This window comes from Melanaphis sacchari, unplaced genomic scaffold (assembly GCF_002803265.2).
Source record: "Melanaphis sacchari strain LSU unplaced genomic scaffold, SCAv2.0 Contig0_pilon_pilon, whole genome shotgun sequence".
Lineage (NCBI taxonomy): Eukaryota > Metazoa > Arthropoda > Insecta > Hemiptera > Aphididae > Melanaphis > Melanaphis sacchari.
This window is the reverse complement of record NW_020270366.1, coordinates 3,218,173-3,231,276: the sequence shown is the minus strand read 5'-3', so window position 1 is coordinate 3,231,276 and position 13,104 is coordinate 3,218,173. Positions and strand designations below refer to the sequence as shown.

At 24.8% G+C, this 13,104-nt stretch overlaps 2 protein-coding genes across 2 annotated transcripts; both read right to left on the bottom strand.

Annotated features, from left to right (window-relative positions):
* Window positions 1–7,543: 7,543 nt before the first annotated feature.
* On the bottom strand, window positions 7,544–8,623 carry LOC112597462. Its single transcript, XM_025343526.1, has 3 exons — window positions 8,339–8,623; window positions 8,151–8,255; window positions 7,544–7,822 (listed from the first exon to the last, which is right to left on the bottom strand). Exons 1-3 carry the CDS (start codon window positions 8,621–8,623, stop codon window positions 7,544–7,546), a joined length of 669 nt encoding a protein of 222 aa, XP_025199311.1.
* Window positions 8,624–9,796: 1,173 nt separating this feature from the next.
* LOC112603888 (SH3 domain-containing protein Dlish) lies at window positions 9,797–13,051 on the bottom strand. Its single transcript, XM_025352696.1, has 7 exons — window positions 12,771–13,051; window positions 12,413–12,630; window positions 11,576–11,792; window positions 11,369–11,496; window positions 10,997–11,186; window positions 10,769–10,923; window positions 9,797–10,694 (listed from the first exon to the last, which is right to left on the bottom strand). Exons 1-7 carry the CDS (start codon window positions 12,817–12,819, stop codon window positions 10,530–10,532), a joined length of 1,122 nt encoding a protein of 373 aa, XP_025208481.1. The 5' UTR covers window positions 12,820–13,051; the 3' UTR covers window positions 9,797–10,529.
* Window positions 13,052–13,104: the final 53 nt, after the last annotated feature.

Here is a 13,104-nt window from a genome sequence, read left to right as displayed (position 1 = left end):
CGTATACAGTTGTGGCGATTTTATCACGGTTTATTGTCAATATCACAAGACACAGAGTGCAAATTAATAATATGAAATACTATTTTATTTTGGAAAAACTAATTTCTTCACTAATACATAATATAATTTATAAAAACATTACACAAATACCCATTTGCAATTATAGATAGATACACTTTTTGTAATTTTCCTACACAAAAATATTCGTAGTTTAAGGTAATTTATAATTAGGTGTAAGTATGCATAAAAAGTCATTTTTAAACTTTTTTCAATCAAATTATGTTAAAATAATAGTTTAATACCTAAAATATATCGGTATTATACTTATGTATTTATAATGCTGGCATAAAAAAAACCTATATAAATGAAATATGAATGAAATTTGATACATATATATTAGGTACTGTAAAGGAAAATTATTTTGATATTTATATAGAAAATAGGTTAATGCTAGGTAGGTGTCTTTTTATTTTTATTTTAAGTATAAAAAACAAAAACAAAAACAGTTGTCGAGTTCGATGGGATAAAAATTCTTACATACCGGTTCGTAAATATAGTGTAGAAAAAAAATGTATAGAAACGTGTAATATTAAATTTTTTATTATTAGATAGGTACATATGATAAGCGTATAATTACCGCTTAGTAGTTTTTATTATAATATTATTATTTATTATTAAATATATTTTTCATTATTTAAAAATATAGAGCACGTGCATATTTAAATCTCTAAACGTTGAAAAAATATACCTATTTTTATATTATTATTACACGGGTATCGGGGTATATATTTTATAAATATTGAATAACGTAAAATATATGATTTAGATATAGTTACAAAAACGTTAAAGTGATATATTTTTTACTGTAAAATTAGCCTGCACATCGCATATACATATTTGCAATAAGCTATCTCGAAAAATTATTCAATTAGTTATACCTACACTATAGTACCCTACACAATTATTATAATAAACAAACTATTTACTTTATAACAGTATAAAATATATATACATATATATATTTATAATATGTGTTGGATAGTAGGAATGTTTATAAATATAGGTAGATATAGCTGTTAAAAATAAATTCGATTGTAAACCTCTAATATACGCTTATAGCTTTTAGATATTATAATAAATAATATATTTAGATACATACACAGTAATACAATACACGTAACTCGGTGTTTCTTACCGTTTTATACATGACTATAATATTGTATTATAATAAAAAATAATGAAATGCGCAGGTAATTGAGAACGCAGCGTTTTTAAATGAAGTAGTTACTTCTAGGTATAGGAATGGCATCAATGTACTGTTATTTTCGAGGATAATATTTATTTAATTTAATACATGATTAGTAATATTCGTCATGTCACGTTTGTGTATTATGTGTTATAATATACTATATAATATAGAATTTTAGTTTATTTATGCGGCATACACATATACTCCAAGTATTCACACAACTACCGAACACATAGGCATTGTGTGTTCGTATTATATATTTAAGTTTTTCGACCGAAGAAAAAATTTTCACCTGCAAGTGTTTAAACTATTATTTTTTATATATGGTTTAATTTTCAAAATTTTTTTGAGTTATTTATAAACAATTGAAATATTTCATTTTTTAAATTTTATTTCAATAAATCTTGATGAACAATTTTTTTATGTAGTCAAAAAACTTGAAAATTTAGTATCTCCAAGATTCCTCATAAGTTGTTATTGAAAGAAATAAAAAATTGGAGAGTACATTAAAAAAAAAAAAATTTATAAGTGCTTGTATAAGTTAAAATTTTTACAAACTTCGTCAAAATTACAAAAATTAATAAATTATTTATTAGTTAAAAATTCATAAAAATTTTAATATTTATAGCCCATAGGTATTTAAGGTTTGTAAATTAAATACAAGGTTCTTTATAAGTTTTGATATCTACGTTAAAAAAAACAAAAATTCCTGCCGGAAAGTCAAATTAATTTTTATCAGTGTTTTATGTTCTTACTACTTGTATATTATTTTATTCATAAAATAATAATTCCTCCTCAAAAAATTCTTATTTTTGAATAAGGATATTAAAAGTACATAGATTCAATTTTTTTTTATATGCATTTAAAGTTTGATTTTTACTTAATTCGTTAAAATCACAAAAATATACAAACTCTAAAAAGTTTGTAGTAAAAAAATTTATTTTAAAATCTAATACAAGATTCTTCATAAGTAAATCTTACTTGAATTAAAAAAAAAAACTAAAAAAATTCGAAGGAACTTAAAACTTTTACGTATAGTATGCATTTTTTTTCTTGATGATATTTTCACAAAATATAATATTATAAGAATGCAATTTAAAATCCTTTAAAACTTTAAAAACCACAACATGCATAACAGATGCGCTTAAAACATCTTTGCTAGAAATTAAAAACAATAAAAAATATGCAAATGTATTAAAATAGCCTTAATTATTTTACTTCTTTTATTTCATTAGTGTGAAGAGTATTTGAGTATATAAGCGTAATACTATTTTAACTTACCAATGTCAAGTTCTTACAGAAAACGAATTGTTCCTACTACATAATTATAATATTATTATATTATTTAAATTACGACATGCCTGCTATTATACTTTTATTATTACGATTCATAGAAATCATTCAAGAATATCTCTGCGTTGTCTACGTAATTACTTGAAGACTGTTTACTAATATTTTATTATATTATAGATACTCTACATTTTGTATACACCAATAACCTATATAACCTACAACCCTACTTACTAGTTACTTCTAGTATATAAATTATTCCTAATTATGTCATAACAAGAAATCTGAAACACTTGAAATAGATTTAAATATTAAGCACAAATTTGTTTAATTGTATTTTAATGACTGTTAATTATATAACTATATTTTCGCGAAGGATTAGGATTTAGGGATCCATTAAATTATTAATTATATACCTATATTATTAAATTTAATATACATCATTTGCGTAGAAAGAATAGAAAGTACTGCCAAGTATTAGTATCAACTATTAACAGTAAAATACTCATGACATTATATTAGGTAGGTTTAAAGAATTCTCGTCTTTTGTTAATTATTTTTTTGTTTTTCCTGGTTATTTAAAAAAAAAACACTGTGAATTTGTTACTTTTACCCCTCCAAAAACCAACTAGATCCATTTTTTTTTTTTTTTGACTCTTAGTATAAAATTATAATAATTTTACTACTTATAAAGGTGATGATGACAGAAAAATTAATACACGTATAATTGTAAAATCAATATTTACATTCATCGCTTACCTCAGAATCTAAAATTATAGATCTACTTTAGTTAATGGTACTTATGCAATAACATTGATTAAATCATAATTTAATTATTTAAAAAAAATCCAAAACCACTCTAACTGGAATAAAAATAAAAAATAAAAATAATATATTTTATTTATTTATTGTTTTCATATACCTAACTAATTACTAAATTATATTAAATATATAATTATAATTATTAGTAATAATATACATATTTTTTTAGAGAAAAGTTTACATTACATTAATTATAAATAAAAATTGTTATAAGCTCAAGTTATGATCTCTTTTAAAAAAAAAACAAATATAATAATTTATATTTTCGACTTATTATAATTCTATACCTTTTGATTTTAAAAGAAATATTATAACAAGTAAAGTAATTAATATTAAAGACTTGATATATATTAAATAAATACATATTTTTAAAATTGAATAATAATGTGTTTTAATATTATATCTGTATAGTAAAGTAAATTGTTGAATTGTTATACTTAGGCACATTCGATTGCTTCAAAGTTGTATCATTTAAATTTATTATTATTTCATTTATGTGGAAGTTTGTTTTCATATTAAATTATGAACTTTTTCTTTGTTTTTTTCTGTTTTAATAGAACTATGTAATTAAATAATTAATGGACATGATGTTATAAAAAATTACCAGATTGTATATTATCTGTGTGAAAATGTAGTAACTTTCTGCCTCCAACACAAACTTTAAGTTCATAGGAGGTATGTAAATCCAAACTTTACTTGTAATAAAAAAATAAACAAATAAATACTATACATTTATGTTTTAGAAATTTTCCGCTACATATAGTTATTTTCATAATCCATTTGATTCAATAAAAAATATATCTGGATATTAGAGAACCTACTACCTACTACTACTATATTTTTAATAAAATGCTTATATGAGTAATATGATAAAATTATGAATACATTTCTATAATCTAAATTTTAAATCAAGAATATACTATGCTTATATGAATTTTTTCTGTCTTACAAACGTACAACATGGTAAAATTATACTTTCATAATAATCCAATTTTAATTACAGAACATATTATGAACATTTAAAATTTTAAAATTTTTTATTAATTTTAAAACGATCATAACTCATTTTAAAAAGTATTATCAATAAAATGTCTCTACACGTCCTAAATAATAATCTTAGCTTTAAAATTTAAAGTAGGTAAATTCACTTTAATCTTAAAAATAACAGAGTAAAATAGATTATTAGAAATGTAACACTTACATGTTGTACGATTGTTAGACAAAGACAACAGCGGATATAGCATCCTTTTAAAGACTAATTGGAAACGATGTATATTTTTTTTATAGCAACCGCGTCATAAGAGACCTCAATTTTATAAATGGCGCCGCTTATCATAAGTGGCGTAGTCAGGAATTAATCAAGATTTGGAACGGTTTCAAACAAATATAATATAAAAGCATAAATAAATGTTTAATACCAGCTCTATCATACAAAACCGAAAAACCAGGGACGTCGCTCAACTATATTATCCATAAAGTATTAAAAGTATAATTCCTTTTTCTGACCATTAGAAATAAAAATCTTTACAACATTGATTTATTTATTCATTTATTTAAACGCCAAACGGCTTTTTGCAAAAAACAGTAAAAGATTATACATAATATTTTTTATACATAAAATGACATAAGTAATGTAGATAACAAAATATTAATAATAAAAGTAAATATTAATTAAAAATAACAACACAAAAAAATTACAAAAATTTAAGGTCATATATCAACATTATTATCATTTAAACTGCGTATAATTCTAATAAAAGAATCATTGGATAAAATGTTTGAACAGAAAGTTGGGATGTGGAAGGACTCAGTGAATCTAGTGTTGGCAGTAAAAACTCTAAGACTTACTTGCTCAAGGAGTCGCGGATTCATAGACCATCAATTTTACCATGAATTAATCAAATAATTAGTATTCAATAGCGTATTTTCGGGGTGGATAGATTCCACATTCCCACACATGGCTTTATTTTACAATTTACACCCCAAAAAAGTATATTTTTATGGACGAGTATTAAAAAAAAAAGAAAAAAATTAGAACTAAAATTAAGATTATTTTCCTCCTCGTACTACGATAATAATTATATTGATTTATAAAATATTAAAATTATTGATTTTATTTATTTTATGATTGGAATTATGACACGAATTATTTAATTTGTTTTTTTATACAATATAAGTATATTATATGCACTGTTAATTTAATAATAAACTTATAGATGATTAAAAAATTTAAGATAATTTGTGTGTAATATTTTAATTTGTATGCTACGTATACTAAAAAATTAGGTTTCTATTCAAATTAATAATTTTGACAATTTCTTAATTTAATAATATAGGAAAATGGCAACGGTCGACAATACGACGTATTATATACGTCCTTACAAATCGTAAAAATATTATATTATTGGTATGTTCTGTTATCTAGGTATATCAAGTGCACGTCATAATATATTATGCTTTTATTTTTTTGCAAACCGGAATCTTATAGTCATACCCCCACTCAATAATACCGTTATATGTTATCAGCTCTAATAAAATATCACTATAGCAGATTCAGTTACTCAGTGCATATATAAATATATATATTATATAGGTACACGAATACACGATACCTATATATCTGTGTATAATTGAAAATTAGTGTTTAGAATTTAAAAATAAATCATTAAAATATCATGAAGTAAAAACCATTTTTGAAAACTGGTAAAAACGTATATAATTCACCATAATATTCTAAAAACAATTAATTTGCAAAATATCAGCAGAATTTTCAAACCAATTGGACAAAGTCAAGGAGTATACAGCATGAAATTGACCTCTGAAAATGGTTTTTAGCTTATATATACACATGTATATATCTATATAAAGTGTAGAACGTAGGTGCTATCTAAATTATTATACGCGCTAAATCCACATACATCAATAACAAACAAAATCCACTAAAAAGATTCAAAAGTAAATATTTTATACTATAAATTAAATAAATGTATAATAAATTAATACTAAAATATTAAGGGTCATGTATTGGATTACCTACTTTTTTAAATAAATTATAATTATATACTGTTCAAAAAAACAACGTATACATGACGGTTTTATAATAAATACGCATACTCGCTTAATATTATACAATACTGGGTAATCTATTCTATTTAATGTGAGACCATTCATTATTTCAGAAAACACAAAGGTTTTTGAAAATATTTCTTTAGTAATTTTTTACCATTATCATTTTTAAATTTTACTCTTTTAAATAATAATATACATTTTAAATTTCAAATTCCGAAGCGAAATCATTATAGGATTATTTAAATTTATAAAAATCAAATTTCAGACAATTAGTTTATTAGTTATAAATACTTGTAACGGTTGTAAGTTATAACTTATAACTAATAAACTACTTACTATATAATCATCAAATCAATTTTTATGTAACCGAATAATTTAAATAATTTCTACTTTGGAATAAGGAATTAATAACGTACATTGTCTTTAAAAAATGATAAAGATAAAAAAGTAGATTTTTTAACGACTAATGAATGTCTTATGTTAAATAAATCACTCAGTATAACAACATTAAAATGTATAATTAAAAAAGTTTATGCGTATAATATAGCCCATAATCTGACCGCTATTTAGGCAACAACATATACATGTCCTATTGACACACTTGTTAATTATGTTATTATATACTTATTATACTTAATACTTATACATAGAATATACCCAAAGCAATACATTATGCTATATTCAGAATTGTCTACACATAAACTTACGGCCTTTTAACTAAAAGTCTATACAAAGGCTTTAAACTTTATATGACTTTTATGATTTTTTCACCATTTTGGCCACGTCTCCAGAAATATTATAAAAGCTATACATAATTATTCTACTAGTCTAGAACACCTGCAATTTTAATATAATTTATAAAATTATGTATCGAATTAAAAATAATTTAAAATGTTCTGCCCAAAGCAAATTTCCATTCCCCTTAAAATATGCCGTTATAGGTATATTATTATTTAGAATGAATATTTACACTCAGTAAAATATAGTTATTTTTTAATATATTATAATATGATCAATAATATTTTTATAAAGTAAAAACTGGATTTTGAACAGAAATGTCGTCACGTAGACGACAATAAGTTTGACGATATTATAAATACTATATGACTAGCATCATCTAGACGAATTCAGTTTCATAATTTTTGCACAGTCATTATGTTTTTCAACGCAATGCTTTGCATTCTTTTTGACTTGCTGCCAGTCAGATACATCCCACGAAAGCCGTTTATGAGGTGGACCGTGGCTATTCTCCTTCACCTGACGCTGCATGTAGTGTATGATTGGTGATAGACGACAAAGCAGTAACTGAACACACGGCATACCCGACGCTAATTGTTCGATCAATAGTTCTGGTAACGTTTCGTCGGTTGCATCATTCATCATAGATTTAATCTGAAATCGAGTTAAATATGTTACAATTTAAAGGAACCTACAATATTACAGCAAGCAGACAATAGACGCAACTGGAAACGAAACAATGGAACTGTTGAAAGTATTTAAGCAATGAAATTATCAAAAAGCCGACTAGCTGAAAGCAAAGCCCCAAAACGTGTGTGTAAATATAAATCAACTGAAAATTTGTAACCATTTGAGAGACTGAAGGTGCTACTATGTTACCATCCCTAGTTGCGTCACCCAGTGCAACTACACTATAAGCGATTTAATATATTGGGTATAATTTTTTTGTATACATGCAAAATAATTAATATAATGTTCATACATATGGATTATTCATAACCCAGTCGATTGGTCGACCATCAGGAAAAATATTTTTTTGGCTAGTAGTTCTATAATTTGTTGTTCCGTAATCAGAAACAGTTAGAACCTAAATAATGATTATACATAATGCATAAAAATTTATATTTGTACAGAACACTATTGTTATTCTATGAGACAAAGATAACTTACAATTTGCGTTAGAAGCACCAATCCGTTTACTATAAGAGTTTTTAGAGCATTGGTGCCGTGTCCGACAACACCTGATGCCGCACGAATCAACAGAGTTAATATGTTAGATTTTGTTTCAATTTTATTATCAACGATTGATCGACCCACTAGGTCAGTCACAAATACAGACATTTTTTTCCAATCTTGACACTTATCTACGTTTCTATTTGAAGACAAACATTGAAGTTCACTGACTGTACATTTGAGGATAATTAATAAGACACAAATTTTAAATAAAAATTGCATAATATATTCTTGTAAATTTTTTTTAATTAAATATTTTATAAAAAAAAAATTCAAGTATTTGAAAATTATGTTATAAGTATAAAAAATACAACTCCTCTGATCATATGTCAATGCATAAATGAGGAATGCTTTACATTTCTAGCTATTTGTAACATCCAATTATTTAAATCACCAAACCATACGAACAGTTACAATTTATAAAATACTTAACACTGTCAGCTAATTATGATGTTAATAATGCTATTGGTTATAAAAATATATACAAATAATTTTTACATAGTTTTTGTGCTTGACAACCAAAATAATTTTTTCACTTAATAATAAAATTGTAAATTAATGTCAATTATATTAATATAAAAATGATTTAGAGAAATACAGTCTTATTAAACTATTAAAGTACAATGGCAGTATGGCACAACATCAAAATGGACGGATTTGAACATATTAACCACAACTTTTTTTAAACTTAAGTTACAAATTTGTTTCTAATAAAATTGACTGTTGTGGACTATAAATCATCACAGATACATATATGTATTTATACTTCAAAAACAATTAAAAATACATTTAACCAGATAATTGATACAAATTGCCTACACGTTCTAAAATACTTAGTTTTATATAATAATATAACATAAAATAACTTATAACTATTAACTCTAATGAATAGCCTAATACAATAAATATTTCCAACATTGATTATGTACAAAAACAATTGTATTCATTAGAAAACCCATATTAAAACTAAAAATATATAATATAAAGTTTTAAACATAGTGAAAAAATATCAAATTAATTATAATTTAAGATCTTGTCACATAAATATTAAATTTCATTGTTATTGCTTTGACATTAACTTTCTATAATTTTGATTAAACAATAAAATATCACATTGATAATTATTAAATATTTTTTTTTTATACAACTAAATTAATAAAATATTATTTTTGATTCTACAAAATCATAACTTTTTTCATTAAAAGTGTATCATTAAAACAAAAAAAAAAAAATTAATAACTATGCACCATCTTATTTGAATAATTTCTTTAATAGTAATGTTTATTTTTTAAATAAAATAGAGGCAAAAACTTAATTGAATTATAAGCATTAATTCAGCTTAGTATTTTTAATTAATAAAACTAACATATAAACTTTGAAAATAAAAAACAGCTTTTGTTTTAGTTTTTTAAGACATTTAAATTAAAATTGCTTCTGTATTTTTAGACAGTAAAATTCTGATAATTCAAATCTTGTTAAGATATTTTTTGATGGAGTAATTAATAACGGTCTTCAAAAAATTACTTATGCCGCCATTGAAAAAGAGTAAAAATCATAATTCTGACCTTTTTTTTTATTGACATATTTAATCCATATACATCACCACCATTAAATTGAATATTTTTAAATAAAAGAAAGTGAAATATTTTGAATATTGCTTTTCAATAATTCTTCCTAATATCCAACTTATTTTATAAGTCACAATTAATGCATATTATTCAAGAGTCTTTCACAAAGAGTATTTAAGGTTTAAGTTACTTATTGAGACAAGATTAACTGAAATTTAAATAATTTTAGTTTTAAATATAAATCTAACTCATGAGCTAAATTTTATTTTCATTCTTCCAAACAATAAATTCATAGTTTATTATGGTAATATTATAAAAAATTAAGAATCCTATTGTTATGAAACTATATTCATTTGTCTAAATATTTTATTATTACCAATCCCATTATCCTACAAAATATCACAGTTATTAGTTTTAAAAGATCATCGAAGTTATAAGAAGAATAGTAAACAGAAATAAAGAAGTTATGTTCAGCTTACATAATATTATTGGGTTCTTATTTGATACTTAAAATAGTACTTTTATACAGATATTAGCCAACAATATCAGCTGTAATATATTCACAAACTGGTCATAGCAGGCGGATGAGCATATGCTTTAGGTATGAAACCATATTTTCTTGTTTTGGGAGCATAGGTCCATAACCACCCTTCGACCATTTGATTGTCAAGGTCTGCATATATCCATTCACCACGCTTAACTGACAGATCATCTGGGGCTTGAGGCTACAAAAAATTAACCATTGATAAGAATTAAGCAAACCAAATGTTAGTTTAAAAAATAATGAATTAAAACATACCTTATAATCATAAAGCATTACCATTTCAGTACCATGAATTGCTGGATCATCATCAGCCACACAAGAGTTTTTACGGGGCCGTGCTCGTGTAACTGGAGGTAGTCCAGTATTAGTAGTACCAGCGCACTGATTATTATTCATTTGATTTATATGACCTATACAAAAAAGACTATTATAATATTGCAACACAAAACACCATAATTTATAAATATTAATTAAATTATGTACCTTGTATTATATCAGCTGGGTATACAAACCCACTAGGAACAAAACCTTCCTGTCCATCACTACGAATAATCCAATACCAATCAGGGTCTTCTCTGTTTAATACAGTCACAAATTCTCCTCTCTCAACACTAACATCATTTTCATCTCTTGCTATGAAAGTGTATAACACAATGTAACGCCCTGCAGGATCCTAAATGTTTATCAAAAACAGTATAACACATTAAATTTAATTATGCCAAGTTACTAGAATATTAATTTTTGTATTTCTCAGCAATACTATGTTACAAAAGATTGTATTCTTAGATTTACTAATTTCCAAATGATCAAAATATTTTTATGCTTAGATCAAAATAGATTCCATTTAATAATTACTTTAAAAAAAGGCCGAATCTCAGGATGTGAAGACGCACTTAATAAAGATGCTCTAGAGCTACTAATGTTTTGTTTGTTTTGATTTTTATTTCCAAAACTTTCACAATCAGATAAATCACCACAATTACCTAACAAAACAATTAAATAAATATAAAAATAATAAATTATTTTTAAACAATATTTAAAATGCTGATTAGTTATACAAACCATGTTTTTGTTGCTCACTGATTTCAACTTCAACAACAGTTTCAGTTGGTGTGGCAGCTGGTGCACGTGGTAATTTCTTTTTAACATTATTTAAAGCTATTTCACCAAGTTGTGAATTGTAAGGTGTACAATATGAATGAGGTATAAAACCTTCTTGACGACTATCTTCTGCAATTACATATACCCAGTCATTTTCTCGATATAGGATGTTGACCACCTAGCAAATAATAAATAAGTTTTTTTTTAAAGAAATTATGAAAAAATAATTATAAATATAATGTTTTACTGCATATTTTAAATTAAATCTAAAAATCCATTAATACTTATTAGTTATTTAATTTGAATTTTTGAGTTCAAAATAAATTGTACATAATATAATTTAAAATAACTAATAAGTAGGTACTATGATTACCAATATCATGAATACAAATTATTTTTATTATTATAGCACTGTATTATTAAATCAAAAAAATTAATTTTAATCTTATAAAATTAAATAAATACACAATTGATAAAATTAATATGTTATGCTAATAAACATGATTGAACTTGAAAATGTTCATGTAAGAATAAAATAGATGATGTTTCAAAATCCAAAATGAGTAGGTAGTTAACTAATGAGATCAGAAAAATAATTAAACTAATAAAGCATTTAATTGCTATAATTATTTAAGCTAGTGTTACCTACCTACCTACTTTACAAATCAGAAATACACAATATTTAATGTTTATTAATCAACTTAATACAAGCTAAATATGTAGTCATTGGTCCTCAAATATTCTTTAGAATAAGTTGTGTATGTCATTAAACTTGTTATGTATAGTTGATATTCTAACCTGGCCTCGTTTAACAGTTAGCTCATCATCGACGCAAGGTGTAAAATCGTGAAGTACAACCATTTTGCTATCAGGCGACAAACCATTTTCTTTTTCAATCCCAACACGCACCAGTGTTTCAATGGATGCGCTACCAGTAATACGCCCCATACCAGGAACCGGTCCATTAGCATTGGTTCCTCTTAACACCTCTTTGTCCAAGTCGCTAGTAGAACCACCTGCAAACAGCAATTAAAACATAGTTGGATGAATATACTAAGAAAAATAAGCCAAAGGGCCCCCAGTAGAGAGGAATGATTATGTTATAAGTGGTGATGGTTAAAGGGTAGAATGGGTTAATTGTTGTTGTTCATCATACTTTTTTTCTTCTTGCCTCGGCGTATTCTCACGGGACACAGAAAAGCCATTATTGTTTATTGGCCACCGCGCATGCTAGTCCTGTAAGAATTTGTCGTGTAATCGGTCTTCTTAATTGTAAATTCGTTTTTCTGGCTTAGGAAAACCATATAAACACGACAGAAAATGCAGAGCAAAAACTTAACCAGCCAACTGGTGTCAATTATTTATTGACAATCAATCATTATTATTATCCGAAGGCGGCGGTGGTGGCAGTCGAACAGGTTTCCGGAATGGTGATAATTATTATTATGACCTGGGAATTAGGAGAGCTTGAGCTGCTGGTACAGCTGGGC

Coding starts and splice junctions, on each gene's coding strand:
- LOC112597462 (XM_025343526.1), bottom strand. CDS start 8,623: ATGCAATTTTTATTTAAAATTTGTGTCTTATTAATTATCCTCAAATGT. Junction 8,256..8,338: donor TGGTGCTTCTAACGCAAATT/GTAAGTTATCTT, acceptor ATCATTATTTAG/GTTCTAACTGTTTCTGATTA. Junction 7,823..8,150: donor GGGTTATGAATAATCCATAT/GTATGAACATTA, acceptor ACTCGATTTCAG/ATTAAATCTATGATGAATGA.
- LOC112603888 (XM_025352696.1), bottom strand. CDS start 12,819: ATGGCTTTTCTGTGTCCCGTGAGAATACGCCGAGGCAAGAAGAAAAAA. Junction 11,497..11,575: donor CAGTGAGCAACAAAAACATG/GTTTGTATAACT, acceptor TTGTTTTGTTAG/GTAATTGTGGTGATTTATCT. Junction 10,924..10,996: donor CCCAGCTGATATAATACAAG/GTACATAATTTA, acceptor TTTTTTGTATAG/GTCATATAAATCAAATGAAT.